The sequence below is a fragment of the Acomys minous genome (assembly GCF_964271855.1).
Source record: "Acomys minous genome assembly, chromosome: 12".
Taxonomy (NCBI): Eukaryota; Metazoa; Chordata; class Mammalia; order Rodentia; family Muridae; genus Acomys; species Acomys minous.
The window spans coordinates 21,682,688-21,705,669 of NC_140493.1; the positions used below are offsets into that span (position 1 = coordinate 21,682,688).

Here is a 22,982-nt window from a genome sequence, read left to right on the forward strand (position 1 = left end):
AGCCAGCCTGGTCTCCAAAGTGATTCCAGGACAGCCAGGGCTACACAGAGACACCCTGTCTCGAAAAACTAAACCTAAACCAAACCAAAAGAACCAAAACCAAAGGAAGAAGGGGGGGGGGGACCGAAACAAAAAACAATCAAGAGGGAGCCATGCCAGGGACAGGGCATGGGGGGCAGTTCAGAATGTGGGTTCCATGGCCGAAGATTCTGATACCTGGGTCTTGGGAAAGGTGGAAATGCACGGGGTCAGCGCTCCTCCCCTCCCCCAGGTGGGCTGATCACCTTGAGTCTCATCGAGGTGTTCAGATGAGAACATGCAACATGAAGGCAGGAAGCCTTTCTGCTGTGTGGCTTTGGGCCATTTACTCGTTATCACAGGGGAAGGGGACATCTCCACAGGGCTTTTCTGGTGTGTGTACGGCACACGCGCATGAGTGTGTGCGTGCCCAGAGCCTGCTGAGCTCACTGCACACAGTTTAGGAAACTTCCAGCACATGGAAATGATTCTCCTGGAAGTGGAAAGCGTGCTGGGTCCATGACAAGGATGCACCTTTGTCATCAGTGCTGCAACAGGCCCCATCAGGATGTGAGTAGTTTTGACACTATAAGCTTCCAGTTTATTTAACCTCGGGCAGGCAGCTATAAAAGTGGTAAAGCAGAGCCAGAGAGCTACAGGAAGGAGGGACTCAAGCTGCAGGACCTCATAAAAGAACAAACACTCTACGACCCAAACCACAATCTCTTTTGCTTCCTTCCACCCTGGCTTAAATCTCCACAGTCCCAAAGTATAGTCAGACTTTGGAATTGGGAGTTCCACAATGGCTGTGAGACGGAGATAAGCGGCTTGATTTCTCTGATGTCAATCTGGAAAATGTGGCAATTTTGTGGTCATGAGAAAATAGATGCAATAATATCTGGACAGAAATGCCCCCAAAGGGCATCCCCCTATCTTTCCTCCTTGATGGGGTCTGGCACAAGTAGTTCTCAGCGTTGACTAACTGGATACAGCTCCCCCTCGTGCATATGGCTCCCATAACATAACCTAGGTAGGCACTGCCTCTACCCAAATACTCCATGGCTCCCAACTGCCTACAGAAGCCGCAGCCCCTCAGACCGGCTGAAGGTGTGCCACCTTCCCTGGACCCGAAACTTATTCTTCTGCTTTCCCCCTGACAATGAGTTCACAGGGATGATTCTGCTCTCCAAACACTTGAGCAGGCTAGGGGCCTTACACCTCAACTCCCGCTATCAGCACCCTGTCCGTGTGGTGGTAGTACTGCTCTATCTCCGTCTGGGTCTCAGTTTCGCCCTTATAGAGGCTGTTTCAGGATCATTCTCTGTCCCTAGTGTCCAGTGCAGAACGCAGCCTCCCTAGGATGCATGTCAGCTCATGCCTATGCTCAGGCCTGCTAGGCCCATGCTGGGGGCTCCAATGTGCACACAGCAAATGTGCTAAGCAGGTGCCTCCACACAGAGGATTCCCCCCGGAGCGGATGATGTGGTTTGGACCTGAATTCTGCCCACCAAGAAGGCAGAACCAAAGCCAGGCTTTCAACAAGGTCCTGTTCCCTGTGTGGCTGCCAGGCTGCCCCCACTGCACCGGACTTCTGAGCTTTGTCAGCCTCAGCTTCTCAGCTGTCTGGAGTCACGTTACATTGTTTTGGGCTCACTAATTAGACATCATTAAACAGGAGGCTCCCTGGTTGCACTGGCAGCCACTGGAAGCCAATTGTGCCCAGGCAGGCCACTTCCTCTCCAGACTCCTCAGCCTCAGTTCAGAGCCTTGTCTCTGATCCTGCAGGGCAGGGCTCACTGCTGCATGCTGGAGCTCACTTCCTGCTGGTCTGACCCTGTGACATCTGTACTGACACAGGCTGAATGAAGGGGACATACAAGGGACACTTGACCCAAGCTGGCTCTTGACATATATACACACATGATCAGCATCAACTCATCCAACCATGGAGAAGCATGCGTCACCTGCTGGGGAGTAAGGCCAGCAGTTCTTTTTAAGATCCTAGGCCAGCTTTCCTCTGCCCCAAGGCATGCTTCTGGGATGACTTCCCCTGCACTAAGTTGGTGTTAATTAGTGAAAATTATCTAATGCAAGCTCATTTTAACATTAGCTTAAAGCCAAACATAATTAGAAGATAAATCAGCTACTAAAAAAAAAAATCCAATGAAGATACACAAACGAGTTTTTGAATCATCCACTAGTTTGGGTTATGTCCTTGTACCCAGATACCCAGAGCCCTATGCTAGACACTGCAAAGCAAGGCAGGTCTCAAGAAACGCCTCACCAGGTGTTTCCTGATGGACCTGCCAGAGTGGGTCAAGAGGTTGGCAGCTTGCCTGGAAGGTTCTGAGAACCTTCCAGCAGCAGGAGTGATTTGAGGCCATTGTCAGGTGATGTGGCCTTGGGAGGGCTTCCCCTAAAGAGGTGGGGTGTGCGTGCGCGCAGAGAGATGCCTAACTGAAAAAAAAAAAGAGGTGTAGGCTCAGGGAGGGGCTGGTGGGTGAAGGTATGCATGCCATACATTTGGGGAAGGGGAATTGTGAGCTCACACACAGCCTGCCCTGCCCTGTGCAAACAGCTGACTTAGCCATCATTTTGGAGGAAACCGTGGCTCCCTGGGAGCTCAGCGTTCCCATGCGAGCTTAGACCTCAGGCCCATCTCAATTACTGATCAGCTCCACTAATGACCAAAGGTGTGACTTCATCCCTCTCTGACCCTCGGTTCCCTGGTGTGTAAAATGCTAGATTGCCAGACTGGTATCACACAGGGCTGTCAGGGGCCGGAGATGTAGTTTGGTGAATAAAATGCTTCCCCAGCCCAAAAACAGCCCTGGCTTGGATCTTCACCATTACAAAAACCAAGTATCTAGCTTAAGTACCCAAAAGATAATAGTTATTCACACCATATCCCACTCCTCACTGTACTGAAAAGTATTTCCTTTTTGCCTCACCCATGAGATCTAGGTAAGGCTTACATTTAACTCATCTGTTGATTTCTGGTACCTGGCACATAATACATTCTCAGTAAGACACGCTGAGTGACAGTGTGAATAGGAGGATTGCCTGGGCAGTTTGAAAACCCCTTGGGAGGAGAAGTTAAGGTCTTACACAGTCCTGCCCAGGACAGGAGCCACAGGAAGGAAACGTACTGGTCTCTCCCTCCAGCCCACCACCACTTCCCAACTCATCACGAGAGAAAGAGAGAGAGAGAGAGAGAGAGAATATGAGAGAGAAAATATGAGAGAGAATATGAGAGAGAGAAAGAGAACACTTATCCAGAGCCTCCCACGTGCCCAGCACAATGATGACCAGCTTACAAACTGTATCCAGGATGAGAGTACAGATCATCAGGAAGCTGGGCCAGAGACGCTAATCATTAGAAAGCCATCGGCTCTCTTCCAGGGCTAAGATTTTGGTATCATTAACAAGCGCAGACTCCAAGGAGTTCAGAGAAGGAAAGGGAGAGTCGGAGAAAGCGGGAGCTCTGGCTTAGGCTGGCTGCTCAGAGCACCAAGGGGTGGGTGAGGGTGCGGGGTTGGGGTGAGGGGGTAACTAGGGTGTGCCAGTCAGTGCCAGGAACCAGAGCAGGCAGGCAGCCCTGCAAGACCTCTGTTTTCTGCCCTGCTTCCTCCCAGCTCAGATTTGGCAGCTGGCCCCAGAGCAGCCTCTGCTTTGTATACTCTATGAGGGAGGCAGGCCTGGCATGCAGCCAGCCTAAGGGAGGCAGCGTCCTGAGGGCTGAGAAGGTTCGAGAGAGAGGGATGTTAGTATGGGAATCCCTAAAAGGGTCCTTGCCTTTTAGGAAAAACACAAGTCCAGGGGCTATGGCCCCGAAGAGAACAATATAGAAAATCTACCCACACGCCCCCATGCCTGTGTTACCTGCCCCAACACTGCCTTCTCGCCCTGACTCAGCCCAGATCAGGGCAGCTAACAGTCATGGACTTGTCTGTCTCCAAAGACAGTTCACAAGCCTCCAGGGCCGGACTGGCAAAGACGACTGATGACAAAGACATTCTGAAGTTTCAGAAAGAAGAGATGGTTCCAAAGAACAACTCTCAAGAACAGCACACACTTGCCCAAGGACACAGCCGTGACCCTAGTCTGGGTGGAATTTCAGTCAGCCTTTTCTAAGTCTTAGGACCTCACGCTTCCCAGGAGCCTCAGGATTAGCTAAAGGAAACAGGCCCTCTCCTTTCTCAGCAGCTTTAACCTTGCCTCGCAGAAATCCTTCTGTCTGCCAGTATTACTCACTCTTTTCAAGGCACAGTCCTCGTGATTCTTAGCACAATCTTGTAAACAACGCAGCAAGAATCACCCTCCAAATTCCAGATGCAGAAACAGAGGCCCAGCTAAGTAGGATAAGTTGCCCAGGGATAACCAGTAAAGCAAGGAAAAGAAAGAGACAGCAGCGTGAGCAAGGATGAGGATTCTGCCGACCCTGGCTCCCAGCTCTGGATGCCTTTCTCTGGTCAAGGGCTTGGACCATCTGAGATCTCTGCCTAACAGACCCAGCTTTACAACCACAAATCCCAGAGGTCACGAAGAGGCTTACCAAGGCCCCACGTCCTGTGTTCTACTCCAGGACTAGCGGAAGAGTAGACACCTCTGTCAACATGTCAGGAACCCATAGTGTAGGGTTTCAAAGACACCCCCACCCCCACCCCCATAAAAAGGTTTCAAAGCTGCAATCAGCTCAGCAGCCTGGCTCACTCCTGGTCGGTGACTCCTCTCCCTGGAATCCGTAGGTCTCTACAGTCAAAGGGTCTAGGGACTCCTTCTAAACGCTGGCTGAGCCCATGCAGGTAGTCAGGCCCTTCCAGGGGACCATCCTCAAGCTCACCTTCCCTTCCCAGTTCAGGAAAGGGCATGGGGTGGGGGTTTCCATGCTTTTCCGTCTTATTCCTTCCTACTCATAGCAGAGTCCAAAGGGATCCCAGCCTAAGGGTTTGGGTGCCATAGGCAAACAGCCAACTTCCCTTACCTCTATCATAACAAGGCCAGCAGGTGAACGGAACTGAGTAGCTCCTGGGAGCTGGGACTTTGAGTAATGGAGACCCAGCTCCCATGACAGTGCCAGAAGCCAGGAGTAGCTTCTGGGGTGGGGGTGGGGGACTGAGTAGCTCCCTATAAGGAAAAGGAAACACAGCTGGCCAGAGCCTCCGGCCTGAGTCTCCCAACTCTAAGTGCAGCCCCCTCTCCTGCTCAGAGAAAGAAGCAGCTATTTATCAGGACAGTCAGCATTTCTGCTTCTGGTAACCATAGCTTCCACGGACAACCCTTCCTTTTCTTTTTTTCTTTCTTTTTTTTTTTTTTTTTTTTTTTTTTTTGAGACAGGGTCTCTCTGTGTAGCCTTGGCTGTCCTAGACTCGCTTTGTAGACCAGGCTAGCCTCGAACTCACAGCCATCCTCCTGCCTCTGCCTCTCGAGTGCTGGGATTAAAGGCGTGCGCCACCACGCCCAGCTGACCCCCTCCCTTTCTAAAGCAGCTAGAAGCCTAGGCATTGTTCCATCTGTTTTCTTGGTCGGCAAACTAAAGCGGGAAGAGATTTGTCTAAAGGAGCGCAGCTCGGAAGAGGGTGACTGGGTGGAGACAGTCACAAAGAAGACCCTTCAACTCCTGGCTTCTGGCACTGTCATGGGAGCTGGGTCTCCAATACTCAAGGTCCCAGCTCTCAGGAACAGTGACTGAGCTGAAAGACCGACTTAGAACCCAACAGCCAAAGTGCCCAGAGATTTCAGAGGAAGCCCAGACAAGCCTGGGCAAGAGCCAGAGGCCTATGGGGCTGGAGCTGGAACTGCAGCGGGGCTACTAGCTACCAGCCATCATAGGACAAGGACCCCAGAATGGCCTGTGTGTCTGAGAGCAAGCTCATGTAGAACCGACAGTTGTGGAAGGGCAGAAGAGCTGAGAGAGGGACAGTATGTGGGACCTGCAGATCCCTGGGCTGTGCAGGGCCTGTCTCTGGCTCCGTATATTTAAACCAGCTTCTAAGAGCAGCTCAAGCTGGGGCACGGTGGCACATGCCTATACTTAGGAGGCTGATGCGGAAGGTTCATTGCAGGTCGGAGGCCAGCTTGTACTATGTAGTAAATTCCAGGCCGACCTGAGCTACAATAGGGAGGACCTGGTTGTTTTGAGAGGCAGGAAAAAGGGGAGCAGGGACACAGGGCTCAGAGTATCCTAATCAATTGCCCTGCTGAGGATGAGACAAAGGGAGGTAGGAACCGGACCAGTGACGGGTAAGGTACAAGTAAGCATATTGTCTGGCTCTACAATTTTATAAACCAGTAAGATTTTAAAACATTATGGAAGTCTTTGTTTTCCCCTTTTCCAGTTTTCACACATATGTAATGTGCATGTATATTAGCACATGTGTGTGTGTGTGGGGGGGTGCGTGATGTTGGGAATCATCCTTAACAGCTCTTCCACCTTCATTCTTTGAGGCAAGGTCTCTCAATTGAACTCCGAGCTTGTCAAACGCTGGTCCTTGCTAAACAGCTTGTTCTGGGGATCACCCATCTCTCTCTACCTTTGGTTGAAATTACACAGAGGCCACCACAGCCACCCAGCATTTACATGGGTTCTGGGCATTTGAACTCTGGTCCTCATACTTGCCTGGCAAGCACCTTAACCACAGTCATCTCCCGAAGCCAGTAAACACCCACTCCCTTCTGACAGAGTGACATCTACTTCTCTGTATGTCACTGGCTAGCCCAGTACCTGGTGCAGAGAAGGTACTCAACTTGGTACCATTTGCTAAATGTGGCTGGAGACTGATGGTCATGGGAAAAGTCTTATCACCTGAAAATCCAGGTCTCTTGGTGACTCTAAGACCTTGCCATATCCCTTGGGCACTGCATCCCAGCTGTCTTGTTCACCCTTGCCTCCCACCACCTGCCCAGAAGTCTGGCCAAAGCTGCTGTATCTACCATACCCTGTGCTTTGGGGCCTCTCTCTAAATCAACTTTGGCCTTAGTCTAAAAATGTTACTTCACTCTTTTGGACGTTAGGTTTCCTCAGTGACCTGAGGACAATGGCCTGCCTTACAGTGCCAAGGAAACCAAACAGTTCATGGAGAAGTGGGAAGAGTAGCTGGTACATTTAGAATGTGGGGCCGGGGGGATACAGGATTCAGGAGTCAAACGGATGCCATCGGTCATAAGGACAGGCATAGGCTTGGTGCCATCTCACCCTACCTGCTAGATCAGATGGTCAGACAGCTTCAAAGAGCCTTTCCCAACCTGGCCTAGGGGTGGGCCTAGTGTCTCTCCTTCTCTCTAGCATTTGTCATACTGAATTATAAGGATGGATTGGCAGATGATTAGGCTACTTAAGTGTGGGGGCGTGTCTCATCCATCTCTTTTCCATAAATGCACCCTGGCGCGCAGGAGAACTCCATGATCAAAGGGGTGCAGGACCTTCCGAGTGGCCGGCCAGCCCAATGGGCTGAGGTTGCTTGTTCTTCTTACTCTGGTTTCCCAGCTTTCCCAGGGGTTCCTACTGTAAGGCATGCTGCCCAGGCGGTGGCAGCTTGCCCTTGCCCTCCTTGTTAGCGTGCCACAGGACAGAGTTTCTAAAAGGCTTGGAGTTTAAGAAGACAAAGGAAATCGTTAACGACACTAAAATAAGCAGACCTCTCTCAAGGTGGAAAAACAACAGAAAACCCCACCCTGCAAGCAAACACAGCTGGATCTTTGAATGTCGGGTACCAGCTCAGCTTGGGGGAGCGTTTCTGCCATTTGCAGAGGCCCAGAAAGCAGCTAGTTCATTTAAGTCCTCAGAGGCTTTTCTCCCATGCACAGGGGGCACTTCCATACTGACCTGTGTGCTTGCTGTGGGCATTCCTCCCAAAACCATAATTGTGTTTTCTTTCTTTCCTTCTCTTCCTCTTTTTTTTTTTTTTTTGTTGTTGTTGTTGTTTGTTTTTTTGGTTTTGGTTTTTTTGAGACAGGGTTTCTCTGTATAGCTCTGGCTGTCTTGGAACTCACTCTGTAGACCATGCTGGCCCCAAACTCAGAGATCCACCTGTCTCTGCCTCCTGAGTGCTGGGATTAAAGGTAAACTTGTGTTTTCAAGCCTAAGAAGGCTCCTTTTTCTGTTTCCCTTTCTCTTCCCTGGAATGGAAGAGTTCCTTCCGTGGCTTCTCATGAGATGATTCTGAGGATTAAGTGAAATACAAGCCAGTGTCCCCCAGCACCCAGGTGGGCCGCCCTCCCTCCAAGGCCATGGACTCTTAGCACACAAACCATCTCTCAGCCTAACAAGGGAATCTCCCTCCCTCGGGGTGAACAGGGAGGAGAATCTGATCTGACTGCCAAGGAAATATGCTTACCATTTGGATGAGCACGCGGCAGGGCCAGGCAGTGGTCAGGATGAGCTGTGTTTGGACTACAGAGTAGAAATCTAGGTCTTTCTATAATGACACAAATCACCTTTGGGGAAAACTTGTTTCCTGATCTGTGCCTCAGTTTCCTTACTTGTAAAAGAGGGTACCCACACCCCTACCAAGACCCACAGAGCACTCAGCTCCCTCCAATACAACTTCTTTGCATCTTGAGGCAAAAGAAATCTCTCACGTCCAGCTCAGTCGTCTCCAACTGAGAGATTGTCTCCAACTGAGAGATTGTCTCTAACTGAGAGATTTCCATACCAGTTTTTTCCTCACTCTCTCCCTCCAATCCTGCAACCCACCTCCTACAGGGAGCCTTCCCAGACTCAGCCCCAAACTCCCTTTTCCTCCTAGCAGAGTCTCAGCACTTAAGCAAAGTCTTGGAGGGCAGAGTCCAAGGCTTGGATCTTTATGGCTAGTGCCTGGCAGACAGTGCGTATTCTGGGAATACATATCAGGCCCAACTACACATATAATACTGGTTCTGTTAAATATTTATCTAAAGAGTTATGAAAACCCCACACTATAGGACAGACCTGTCACAGAAGTCTCAGTGGCACCTGGAGTCTGCCTTCTAACAGGAGCACACGATGGACACCACAGCTTGTTGAGCCCACTAGATCCATTGCAACTCCTTGCAGAATCCCGTCACACCACGGCCAAAGGGCAGTGGGCAGGGTAGTACAGCGAGCAGCTCAGAGCAAGGGCACTGGCCTTTGGGTTCAGGCTCAGCTGTGTACTAAGCATGGCATGTAACTTAACTGTCCCTCATCTTGATTTCTCCTTCTCCAAAGATAAGGGAACCATCTGTCTCACCTAGGGGCTGTGAAAAACAAGGGGCCAGAATGTGAGGAGACTTAAGCAAGCGGTAAAGGCGTTTGCCCCCAAACCTGACAACCTGCGTGCTAGCCTTGCTCTGTGCCTCAGTTTCCTTACTGTACAAGAGGGCACTGTGCACAAGCCTACTAAGCGGCTCAGCTCCCAACCATCAAACTGCTTTGCATTTTGAAGCAAAAGAAATCTCTCACTTCCTGCTCTGAGAGATTGCCCATCCCAGGTTTTTTTTTCTCTCTGCCATTCCAAACCTACAACTCATCTCCCACAGAGAGGAAGGAGAGATAGATTCCTGCACGTTTTCTTCTGACTTATACACACACTACACACACACACACACACACACACACACACACAAAATAATAATAATAATAATAATAATAATAATAATAATAATAATAATAATAAATGCAAATTTTTAAAGCAAATGAGAATGTCATTAACACAGTGGGTGACATGTCACAGGCATGAAATACATCAAGATTTAGTGACTATTACAGAATATTACATCAGTCTTGACCCTTGACCCCAGCTACAGTCCACTGCCCAGCACTGCCACCCACTTCCGTTTCCTCTCTTTTTGTGTTTAGCTTTTTTTTTCTTCAGCAGAGTGTAGTACACAAAGAGAGCTTAGTCAGACAAAGAACAATTATTCTAGAGGGAAGGTGGAAGAAAGGACAGTGAAAAGTTAACTTCTCTGGCCACCCATCAGGCCACAGCCTAGGTCACACCTCCCAGGGAGACGAGCCCCTCACTGCCCTTCCTAGCATCTTTTCTCCTGTTTGCCCTCCAGGGTAAAGATGGCTGTAATTACACTCATGAAGCTGAGTAAAAACAGTGGACCCAAGCCTCTGGTTGCATATTCAGTTGGAGCTGCTTAATACATCCCAGCGGAGGGTTGACTACATGGCTTCAGGGAGTGGAAGCATTGGGCCAAGCCTGACTACCTTCAGTAGCCCACATTTTATCTGGAAACGACCCAGGTACGAAGGGCACAGAGGAAGATTAGTCTCTCACTTACCCCACAGCCAGCTGTCTAACTGGTGTGCTAACCAGGCTCCTTGGAAACACCTTCTCTCAACACCCAGGCAGAGCAGATGGGCCTCTTCCTGAGCGCCTGAGCCCAGTGCCTTGTGGGAGCATCCCAGCATTGGGCCATGCCACAGCTAGAGCTCAAAATAGCTTCCTTCATTCATTTGAGCCTTCGTGGGCTCTAGTACCAAGCCCAGGAGAGGGTGGGAATGGGAAAGCCGGCCTGTTTTGTGGGGAGAGAGGCTCCTAGGAAAAGCTCACCTGGTGTGGAGGGTGTAAGGGAGGTCATCACCAACCACCCCACTACACGATCAAACAGAGAAACAGCCAAGTAAATCCCCGGGCATAGGTCAAGATCAAGCCCTTTGGGTGGCCAGTTTGGCTCAGGGCCTCACAACCTTCACCCTGCCCAAGGGAAATGCATGTGACAGAGGTATACAAACATAACACCAACGCTTCTGGACAAGGCAGTAAGACAGACCAGCATTTTGTGATTTGCCACAAACAATTCACATCTATCTTTCAAAAGGTCTCACCACAGCTCTACGAGGTGAGGGCGAACTGGGGACCATTTCCCATTGGGTGGTGAGAGTGGCCAGGCAGTGAGAGCAGGTTGGGGGTGGGGGGAAGGGAGAAGGGCCCATTGGTGCAGGATTAGGGCCGAGGCCTACCTTCTGGGCCTGCTGGATCATCTGTCTGACCACCTGCCTCAGGTGCGGCGCCTTCTCTTCTTTGGGCGGGTGGGTGAAGAGCGTGACACGGCTCACGCCTCGGTAGAAGCTGGAGTCCGTCCACCCTAGGTCCAGCGGGGGCACTTCGGTGTCCGAGCGGTCTGGCCAGTAGGCCAGGGACTCGGTGGGCTCTGCTGGGGTCTTGGCCTTGGCCTTGGTACGGATGTTGGAAACGGCCTCCTCGTAGGGGCTCCAGGCGGCGCAGAGGGCTTGACGCTCCTGGCTGGAGAGGAAGTCCCGCAGCCGCTCCTTCTTGACCCATTCTTGGTAGGCCTGCTCGCCTCCACCCAGCAGCGCCTCCAGCGCGGCCCGCCGCCGCTCGCAGTAGTAGAAGGCGGCCTGCACCTCGGTCACCCTCTCGTTCACGTGCGCCTCGTCCAGGCAGCTCAGCTGGGACTCGGCCATGGCGCCCTAGCCCTGTCCCGGGGCCCCGGGCTTGGACCCTGCAGTCCCCACCGTTGCACCTGGAGCGGCCGAAGGGCGGGGCGCCTCACCTGGCCGTGAGGCCCGCCCCGTCCCGCCCAGCGATCGCCAGCTGGCCAATCGGCGCGGACCCCGGTGCGGGCGCGGCCGTCGGGCGTAGGGACAACCACTTCTGCAGGGAGTGCGGGAACCTCGGCGGTAGCCCCACCGACGCCGTGCGGCAACGGGCCACCTAGCCCGGCTGGGGTGTGGACCCCCAGAGAGGAAGTGAACTTGGAGCTGGGCAGTAGTCAAAGCGACCTGTGGCCTTTGAGCCACGCCCGCCTCCCAGCTGCGACCCATCGGTGCAAGAAAGGTCGGCGATTTGACCCCTTAGGCCTCCAGCACCCTCCGGATTCAGCCCGGCCGGTTCAACCTCATCTTCCCTCGCCCAGGGCCCAGAGCGCTTGTTCCGGTCCGGACGCCGGCGGGGTTTAGCAATCTGACCCCTCTGGCCTTCAGGATCCGAATGTGTATGCTGTTGGGCTAGATCTTGCGGACTGTATAGGGGGCAGTTGGTGTGGGAAAACAAAGATGGTAATGAAATCCCTTGTTTTCCCGCCCACGCGCCCCAGTTCTGAGATCAGAGGCCTCCAGGGGCTGTCAGTTCAACACAGTCACTACATTTTTTTTTCTCCTAAAAGAACCACCCAAACAGAAAAGATGTAAGCAGGCGGCAGTGAATTTGCCCCTCGTTTTAATTTGAAGTGGTGAGTGCGTGTGTTTGGGCCTGATAGGCTGCCAGAGGCCTGATTACTATATTAGCGATTCAAAATATATGTTTGAGCTCAAGGAAGGAAGCTGAGCACAGACACGCGCACACCACCAGCGCACACCACCACCGGAGGATCTGCCGGTTCCCATTGGATTAAATACAATCTTCTTAGTCATTATCATATTATTTTGTTCGTGTGCTGCTGTACAATTTTGATTCTCCACGTTCAAAATATTTTCAGATCATAGCAACCAAAGGTTCACATTTCTCTCATTTTGTAGCACAGCGACTTGGAGCTGGAAGGAGCTTTAGAAATGAGTCCAACCCCCTCATTTCACAAACGAGGAAATTGAGGCCTAGAAATAAGCGCCTTTCTGTATCTCCGGAGAAAGGAGAGGCTAAGGCGGGGAACCGCTAGGCTCTCGGCGGTGTAGGAGGTCCCTCCCCTACGTGTGGTCTCCTTTGTTCTTTCTGTTCTTGTGAAGAAACACAGGTTATTGGGGAACCTTGTTTTAATCTAGGATATGTGTGGGGAGGAATCAGTGATCATTTCGAAGGTGCTTTGTCGCTCCCTGGCTCCCTCCCATCTCCCCCCCCCCTTCTCCCCCACCTCCCCCTTCCCCCCACACACACCTCCCCCCTCCACCTCCCCCACACACCTCTCCCCCTCCACCTCCCCCCCACACCTCCCCCCCTCCACCTCCCCCCTCCACCTCCCCCCCACACACCTCCCCCCCTCCACCTCCCCCCCACACCTCCCCCCCTCCACCTCCCCCCCCACACCTCCCACTGTCCACCTCCCTCCTTCCTCTTTCCCTTCCTCTCTCTGTTTCTCTTTTTTTCTCTCTCTCCCTTTTTCCCTCTCCCTCCTCCCTCCCTCCTCGCCACCCTCTGTGCTTGGGATAAAACTCAAGGTTTTGGCAGATTAGGCAAGAGCTCTTTCATTGATCTACGCCCTAGAGCCCCACTGAAGATTTGGGGAAAACGAGTGATTAGATTGTCTGCAGACACTGGAGAGATGGTTAAGAGCCCTGGCTGCATTCCCAGAGTACCTGGGTTTAATTTCCAGCACCTAGATGGTGGCTGGCACACAACTGTCAATAACTCCAGCCCTAGGGTATCTGACACTCTTCTGTCCTCTGCCGGCACCTGGTGTGCGTGCGGTGCACAGACGTCAATGCAGGCAAAAGCATCCGTATGCATAAAATAAAATAATTTTAATTAAAAAAATAGATTGCAGCGTTTGTGCTAATAGTCACTGCTGACGTCATAGGTCAGCCCAAAGACTGTCACCTCACATGTTCCTTTCCACTCTTGAGATTTAGAAGGTTTTGCTCGTGGTAATGCTCTATTCTAAGTGTGCTATAGGCATAGTCTACCTTCAGCTGGGAGAGCATTTGCTTGCTTTGGAGGCCCCGTGAAATGCCAGGCCCTCTGCTTAGGGAATCCAGAGGAGCTTGAAGCAGAGGAGAGGAGGTACGGACAGTTAGGGAAACACAGCTGAGGAGGACAACATGGGTGTACCAAGGATGCTTTAATAAACGCAGTCAAGCCAGGTGCCATTGACCTGTCACCCCAGCACCAGGAGAAGTTGAGGTGGGAGGAAGGTGAGCTTGAAGCCAGCCTGGGCAACATAATAAAACCATGTTTCAAAAAGCAAACAGCTCCTACAAGAAAAAGGCAATCATGTAACTCAGCACTTACTATGCACCCGGCACAATTCATGCTCATTGAATTTTATTTTATGAGACAGAATCTCATCCTGGGGCCTCAAACGCACTGTAAGCAGAGGAGACTTGACTTAACATTCCTGATCCTCCTGCCTCCACCTCCTGTGCCAAGCTCAGAGTATATTTCTTAAGAAAACGAACCAGGGGATCTGGGCATGGTGGCCCATGCCTGTACTCTCAGCTCTTGGGAGGCTGAGGCGGGAGGATTGCTGTGAACTAAAGGCAAGTCTTGGGCTGCTGTGGTTGTTTGAATGAGAAATGGCCCTTATATGTATGGTCAAACACCTGGCCCTCAACTGGTGGCGCTCCCTGGGGAGGCTTTGAAGGTGTGATACAGTGTTACTCTTCTATTGCTGTGATAAACACTATGACCAAAACAACCTATAGAGTTCATTTGAGCTTGTGCTTCCAGAGGGTTAGTGTCCATGAAGGCAGGAGCAGGAAGCTGAAAACAGGAAACAGAAAGCAAGCTTAAAAACAAACTACGCCAGTCTTTAAACTTCCAAAGCTTGCCCCAAGGGAGGGAGAGCTTTCCTTCAGCAAGGCCACACCTCCTAAGCCTCTCTCTGAACAGCACCAACTGCTGGCCAAGTCTTTAAGTGCCCAAGACTATGGGGGACGTCTCATGCTAACCACAGAGAGCCTTGCTGGAGGAAGTCCATTCCTGGGAGTGGGCTTGGAGTTCCCACGGCCTCTCCCAGCTTCCAGTTGGTTCTCTGCTTTGTTGTTGCAGCTGAGATGTAATCGCCCAGCTTCCTGCTCTGGCTGCCTGGCCTGCTACATGCTGCTATGTGGCCCTGACGCAGTGGATTCTTACCCCTCTGGACTGGTAAGCACAAATGAACTCTTTCTTCTATAAATTGCCTTGTCGTGGCATTTTATAAAAAACAAAACAAACAAACAAACAAAACCGGAAAAGGAACTAATCTGTATTAGGTGGTATTGAGAGTGGGCTGTGGCTGGAGAGAAGCTGGCCCTTCCTGAGCTCTGGAGAAACGTGGACGACGTGGGAGCCCTGGACAAGAAAAGCAGTTGAATGCTGTGAGCAGAGTTCAGGTCTGTTGTGTAGGAACCTGGAAGACAGCAGGGCTGATACTAACAAGGATGGTAGAGCCCCGGCTCAAGAGATTTCAGGTGGGAACATTAGCAATGAGCTACAAGCCATTTATATAATATTTTGGCAGAGCATCCGGCTGCCTTCTGCCCAAGTCATAAGAACTTGCCTGAGCCTAAATTTTAAAGTAATGGACTGGCTAATTGACTTAAATTGCTTTAAAATATTTTTAAAATTATCTTCTTAAGGCTGTTTTGTCTGTATGGTATGTCTTTTTTTTTTTTTTTTTTTTTTTGCATACGAGTGCTTTATCTGCAGAAGAAGGTATCAGATTACATTATAGATGGTTGTGAGCCACCATGTGGTTGCTGGGAATTGAACTCAGAACCTCTGGAAGAGCAGGGGGCGCTCTTAACCACTGAGCCATCTCTCCAGCCCCTGTATGGTATGTCTTATGTACCATGTACCATGTATATGCAGTGCCCTTGGAGGCCAGGAGAAGATATTGGACCTCTGTAACTGGAATTATAAACAGTTGTGAGCTGCCATGTGGGAGCTAGGTTCACATCCCTGGAAGACAAAGCAGTGTTCTTAACCACTGAGCCATCTCTCCAGCATGTGGCAGAAGAAATTTCAAGGTACCATAATGTTGAGTCTGTGGAATGGTTGTTACCGGTAACACTTAACCCACGTCTACAGTGACAAAAGGAAATACAAACTGTACAGCTTGGTGGAGAAAGGAACACCAGGAACCTCAATGCTATAGCCAAGGGACGTGTTGGAGGAGGGGGCTGTAATTGCAACAGAGATCAGCTGCACAAAAGAGCAGCCCGCTCCGCACTGGAGCCACATGGTAAAGAGGCTGACCTTTCATGACCTAGGGGTTAAACAAGATGTAGTGAGTACTTTGGCAGAAAGTGATTTGTAGTGATGTTCCAAGACTTCAGAGGGCCGGACAGTCACCTGGGCAAGGAGTGTCTGGTTGGTTAAAATACAGGTTTGGATTCAGTAGGTCTTAGGGGAGGCCGGAGGGGAGGGGAGGCTCTGCAATTCTAAAAAGTCCCGGGCTGACTGACAGGTGGAGGGTTTCTTGAGGAGTTAGCGGTTCAGGACTGAATGAATTTAAGAGCATGAACGAAATTCAGCTTGCCTGATAGTGGCTGTGTGTCCCTGGGAAAGTGAGTTCTCCTTGCCTTGGCTTCATCCTCAGTTAAATACTGATTTATTTAATACTGGGCAAGTGTTAACAATTATTGAACACTGGGCAAGAAGCCCTAGAAGGAAAGATTCATAGAGAAGGCGAGCGAGGTAGTGGAAACGCGGTGCTTTGCAGAAGGTCTGGCACACAGCGGCTGCCCAAGCAAGGGAGTCTGAGAGCCTGGGAAGAGGAGACTAGAGAGGGGGGGGGGGAAGGGCAGGCGCAGAGGCACTGGGCCCACACCAAGGAAACCTCAACTTGACTTACTTATTTGAGCCAGGGCTTTGCTATCTGACCCTAGCTGGCCTTGAACCCAAGATCCTCCTGACTCATCCTCCAGACTGAATAGGTTACAGGTGGACTACGTCATCTGTCTGGGACTTGACTGTAGTGGGCTCTATGCTATAGCTACAGCTGAGGGTCGAGAGGCTGATAGGGTCGTGACAACACAGCAGCAAGAGCTATGCCAGGGCCCATGCTAAGCCTTTGATGTCTCCTTCAAATGCAACACAAATCCTATCAGAAAACTCCTTGCTCATTCTCCATGCTGGTTAATTGACACGCAGAGAAGTTTAGAGCTCGCCTCAGCTCTTTGCAACTAGTAAAGAGGAGAGCCAGAATTCAAACCAGACTGGTGAACTTCAAGGCCTACCCCCTCCTCAGGGTGCTGCGCTGCCTTGGTTGAAGAGATGAGAAAAGGAGAGTAGAGAAAGTGTTCGCCTTGCTCGGTAGCTTACCCATTCAGTAGACAATTACTAAGGACTTAGCTTTGTGCTTAGAGTTAGGGGCCATTCAGCCACTTACCAGCTCTGGTTTTTTGTTTGTTTTGTTTTGTTTTGTTTTTTAACTTTTTATTGTTTCCTTGTGAATTTCACATCATGCACCCCAATCCCACTCATCTCTCCACCCCTTCATCTCCGCCCTCTGCCCCTGCGACCTCACAAATGGTTAATAAAAGATGTAAAAGCCGGGTGTGGTGGCGCACGCCTTTAATCCCAGCACTCGGGAGGCAGAGGCAGGCGGATCGCTGTGAGTTCGAGGCCAGCCTGGTCTACAAAGTGAGTCCAGGATGGCCAAGGCTACACAGAGAAACCCTGTCTCGAAAAACCAAAAAAAAAAAAAAAAAAAAAAAAAGATGTAAAAAAATACAAAAGAAAAACCTTGTCATGGAAGCTGTAGCGTGTCACAGTGTGTCCCACAGCACACCCTTTTGTCCACACGTCTTTACTTGCAAATGTTCATTGCAATGAGTCGTTGGTCTGGTTTAAGACCCCTGGCTACCCTATCAATACTGGATCCTCACCGAGACGCCTCTCTTATATCCTCTTATTGGCCTGGCTCATGGAGATCCTGCCCCTTTGGATCTGCCGGACAGGCCCCTTCATGCACTGCAGCAGTTCATAGATGAGGTAGATGTTGAGGTGGGTCTATTCAGAGCCCTGGATCTGGGCCTGGATGGTAGCTGAGTTGGTCGGCCAGATAGCTCTCCAATTCTTTATTAAGCCTTACTGACCTCGTGGAACAGGGAAGTGGGGAAGAAACCGAGAGCCAAACCAAGCTCACCCAGGGCTTACATTGAAGTAGAAGGATTAAAGCATATTATCCCCCACTCAAGGGGTACAAATATTAATGTGATAGCACTTGGGTTTGGACAGAAGGTTAGACTATTTTAGAAACAGTTCACATTGGGGGAAAAAATCTTTCTGCATCTGATGGGAACCACACTGGTTATTTAGTGATGCTCACTTTTACATGCTGAAAACATAGTTATTCAGTCTACATTTTTGTGAGGTTAATAAGTACTAGGCAAGACGCTTGCCACTGGGAATAAGAAGGAAGAATGGGACATCACAGGTGGCTTCTCTGGTGCCTCCTATAGGTAGTTCTGATGGATGCCTAATATTCAAAGTGACAAAGAGCTGGGGTCATAGCTCAGAGGCAGATTGCTTGCCTGGCGTGTGTGAGGCCCCCAATTCTATCCCCAGTGCTGATCTTCATAAGGCAGGTGACAAGGGGACATAATGGCAGAGAGGCTGCGGGTAGGGAGGCAGAATGTACAATTGTGTAACGCATCTTGTCTCCTCTCCCTGAATCTGTTAAAGCCAGTTCTGAAAGGAATTCGTGGTGAAATGGTACGGGTGGATAAACTGAGACTTCTAGGAGTGAGATGTCCCCTTTCAAGGTCATCACTGCCAACTGGAAATGTTGGGGTACTTACTCATGTGGTCTCACCCCCAAGACTTTCCACCCCCACCCTATAGCTAAACACTGTAGATTACTGTATAGTTAAAATAAAACAAGCAAAATAATACAAACAAATAAACACCCTGGTTTCCTTTAGGTACCTGTAGATTAAGCTATATAATTTAGGTCCCTCAGCTGGGCGGTGGTAGGCGCACGCCTTTAATCCCAGCACTCGGGAGGCAGAGGCAGGCGGATTGCTGTGAGTTCGAGGCCAGCCTGGTCTACAAAACAAGTCCAGGACAGAGAGACCCTGTCTCAGAAAAAAAAAAAATTAGGTCCCTCTAGACCAAAGGACACCCTGGGAAAACCCCGAACACGCTATTGGCCCCTCTAGTTCTGGGCATGGAGTTTCTCCCAAGTTAGGTGGGATCCACCTTGGTTGCATTTCCAGCTCCACAGGTCACCTTGCCCAAGGTGACTGCTGTCTTCTGAGAACTGTGCCTCCCTAACAAGTCCCTGCCTGCTGCCTCTCCGCTCCTTCCTCTGGAGGACCAGCCCTCTACCCCGCTAGATACTTGGCTCTAATTCACCTTCCTCTCACCCTCCGCAGCCCTCACTGCGGGCTGCGCTTTCTGCATTCTGTAAAGATATGACACCTTATAGTTAACATTAATTGTAGCTGTGTTCAGCCCCATGCATGTCTATTTTCCTAGGCCCTCCTGTGTAATTTGAGTCCCAAAATAACCCGTCTCATGATATATTCTTAGATAAGTTTCCCAAGGGTGACTTTTTTCCTCTGTAGCAATTTGTGTCACGAACCGCCTGTTATAAAACTTTGGGAGACTCACTCACACCTTGGTAAAAAAATTTTTTTCCCTTGCTGCTGTTCCCAGAGAAGGTGAGAGAGTGAGGAGAAGAGCTTTCTGTTGCACAAGGAGAAACACAGATCCTGGGACCGCAATGGGGTGGCCTTTTCCTCTAGCTCACTCTGCAGCTCCAAGAAACAAATACGTGGAGACCTCTCCCATGACCCTAAAACTTTTAGCTATCCATTTGGGGCAAAAAAAAATTTTTTATGTATATGGGTGTACATGAGTCCACAGAGCAGAATCCCATATACCAGATACCTCCCTACCCTTAGTGTCAGTGAACTTTCTTGCCCCTTCACCAGCCCTCAGGTGAGATGGGCTGCAGTTGCCAATAATCCTGTTCGGCTGGTTTTCTCCAGGACCCTACACACATACCACTAAGTCATTTCCTCTTAGTTGTTTTCACAGCCCCAACCCCCATACACTACTCCCCAGAGTCCCCACCTCCCCAGTCTGTTTAGAGTTCAGCCCAATCCTTCTACCCCAGTACTTATCTTTGCTTCCTCCATTTTTTTCTCTGTGAATACGGTTTCCCTTAGCATTCTTTAGCTCCTATCTGTGAACGAGATCTGCTTCCACAGACGTCAGCCCAGTAAAGGAATTAATCTCAAAGGGGAAGTACCATCCCGGGGGCCACCAGTAACATTTCCTAAGTCTCTATTATTTTCCAGAGCACCCCGCCCAGATCGGGCATCTTCTTGCCCAGGCAGCTTTTCTTTCTTTCTTGGGACTGGGTGAGGTTGAGGCAGGTCATCAGGATGACTCTTAGCCCCTGAACTTTGCCACGAATTGTCATGTATTGCTCTTCTTGATGGTTGTGTTGAGCAGGCCCCCCCCCCACACACACACCTGGAGGTGGCCTTCCTTTCTATTTACCTCCTCCAGTGGTTCTCAACCTTCCTAATACTGAGACCCTTTAATACAGTTCCTCATGTTGTGGTGACCCACCCCCCCAACCATAAAATTACTTCATTGCTATTTCATAACTGTAATTTTGCTACTGCTATGAACTGTGATGTAAATACCTAATATGCAGGAATCTGATATGCCACCCCCAAAGGAGTCTTGACCCACAGGTTGAGAACCGCTGATCTACACCCTAGCCAGCTCCCAAGGCTTCATAGTCATCTTTGACTCCACCCTCACCCTTCTGTCTGATTCTTCCTCTGACGTTTACTCTGCAGCTCCTAACCTACAGGCTATGCACTCAGGACCTCTGGTGTGTGACATCCAGGTTCCAGGCCACTAAGACAGGGATCAGCAAGCACTAAGGAAGTAATCATGCTGGTATCCGTCTTTCAGTTAGTGCCATGGTTAGTCTTTGCCATACCCAGGAGTCACATCTCTAGGTATGATTGTGAGGACATTTTCAGAGAGGTTTAACTGAGGAGGGAAACCCCACCCTGAGTGTGGGTGACACCATCCAAAGGGAGAAAGAGAGAAGCCGCAGCACTGTCTCTGCCTCTGAGTACAGATGTGTTGTGACCAGCTGCCTCATGCTCCTGCTGCCGTGCTTTCCGTGCCATGATGGACTGTGCACCCTTCAACTGTAAGCCACCTCTAGAATGCCATCCGCTTATCTCCCAAGTTTCCAAGGCCTTTAAGAACCAGCTTGAAGCTGGTGGCACACTAGCACACCCAGCACTCGGGGAGACAGAGGCAGGTGGATCGATAAGGAGTTTGAGGCCAGCGGGGACTACAAAGTGAGTCCAGGGCAGCCACGCCTACACAGAGAAACCTTGTCTCAAGAAGAAAAAAGGAAAAAAGAAAGAAAGAGAAAAGCCTTCCTACCTTCCACCCCTGCTCTCCCGCTACCTGATCCCTTCTCCACTCCCTCCCCCACCTGGTTCTCTCTCTTCACCTACTTCTGATGTCTGTTTCCCCTCTCAGGGAGATTCAAACAGCCCCCTGCCTTTAGGCACTTCCTTTCTTAAGTTGTCAGGCGTCTGGTCACAGCTACAGATAAATAACTGATACAGATGGGAGTCAGGGCTGTTTTAGAAATTGTCTCCCAGTGGGTTGATGGTGGCAAACACCTTGAATCCCAGCACTTGGGAGGCAGAGACAGGCTGATCTCTGTGAGTTTGAGGCTAGTCTGGTCTAAAGAGTTCCAGGACATCCAGAGCTGTACAGAGAAACCTTGTCTTGAAGAACCAAAGTTTTAAAAAAGACAAAGCAAGTCCAGGACAGCAAAGGCTACACAGAGACACCCTGTCTAATTGAAAAAAAAAAAAAAAATGAAAGAAAGAAAAGAAGCAGAGCCGGGTGTGGTGGCACACACCTTTAATCCCAGCACTTGGGAGGCAGAGGCAGGGGGATCACTGTGAGTTTGAGGCTGGACTGGTCTACAAAGCGAATCCAGGACAGCCGAGGCTACACAGAGAGACCCTGTCTTGAAAAAGAAAGAAAGAAAGAAAGAAAAGAAGCAGAGAAAAGAAAGTAATTGTTGCTGGGAGGTGATGGTGCACACCTTTAATCCCAGCATTTGAGAGGCAGAGGCAGATGAATCTCTGTAAGTTCAAAGCCAGCCTGGTCTACAAAGTGAGTCCAGGACAGTCAAGGCTACACAGAGAAACCCTGTCTCGAAAACAACCACCCCCAAAGGGGGGGGGGGGAGGAAGAAAGAAAAAGAAAAAGAAATTGTTTCTGATGTGTCCATGGCCACTGGCTTTCAGGGAAGGGAGACAGTGGGCCTTAACAGCTCTCTGCCAAATCCAGTTAAAGCTGGTTTCCATCTACATAAGTGCTCTGTCCTTCAGCAAACCACCCCCCCCCCTTCCCCGTTTTGTGTTCCTGCCTACTGGATAGGAAAAAAAAAAAAAAAAAAGATCAGTCCTCTTCTGAGGAGTCCCTCCTAATTGCTGTCCCCTAATCTCAGAAGGGGAAACACCCTCTTTTTGTACCAATAAAATTGCCAGAGTCTGCCATAGGCTCTCCCTGCTTCTGTTCCTAAACTCTTCTGTTGCTGTTTTTGCTTTGGGCTAAGATTTACTATGTAACCAGGCTTGTCTTGAACTTGTAGTGAGCCTCCTGCCTTCGCCTCCCATGTTCTGGCTTTACAGAAGGCTGTTAATATACCCCTTTTCTAAAAAGGGCAGAGAAGAAAGGGGGAAGAGAGTGGGAGGGTGGAACTGGGAGGAGAAGAGGGAGGGGGCTGTGATAAGGATGTAAAGTGAATAAATAAACTAATTAATGAGAAAAAGGAAAAAAGAAATCTAAATAAATGAGTAAGTGCACTAGCTTGAGGTCCACCTTCTTGGAAAAGCCTTCCCAGCTTCCGGGCTTCTTTTAGCGCCTCTTCCTTTGAGTTTCTTTAGCAGCCCCTAGAACCTAAAAGAACTTTCTATGACAATGCACAAGTTCAGCATCTGGGACACTCCCATCCCTGCCCCCGCTCCTCCTTTCCCTGTTGCCTACGGAGCCAGCGGCCGTACACTTGCTGGAGGCCCGGAAGCCCAGGGGTGGAGCTACGGTTAGTAGCTTATCCCCTTTCAGTGAGCCCACCCTTGGTTAGGGTCCTGCATTCAAGAGTTCACGGAGGGAGGGCTGACTCTGACGGATGCCTGGAGCCAGGCTAGGAGAGCGACAGAGGCAGGGGACCTGTAGAAAGGCTTCACTCTGTCCTTTTCTGATCCTGATCCCCCTCCTCCGTCAGTCAAAAGAAGGGACTCCTTCCGTCTGTGTTTCACAAATGCTTGCTGCTTTTCTTCTTTTTTTTGTTTTGTGTTTTGGCTTATGTGGCTCTGGCTTGGCTTTTTCCTC

General features: G+C 50.2%; 1 protein-coding gene across 1 annotated transcript in view; it reads right to left on the minus strand.

The window, feature by feature from the left end:
* FAM83F (family with sequence similarity 83 member F) overlaps positions 1 to 11,944 on the minus strand; it is a 31,189-nt gene extending 19,245 nt beyond the window's left edge. Inside the window, exon 1 of the mRNA XM_084751536.1 lies at positions 10,949 to 11,944. Coding sequence (XP_084607662.1) covers positions 10,949 to 11,413 — 465 coding nt within the window. The 5' untranslated portion in view covers positions 11,414 to 11,944. The remainder of the gene's footprint in view (positions 1 to 10,948) is intronic.
* Positions 11,945 to 22,982: the final 11,038 nt, after the last annotated feature.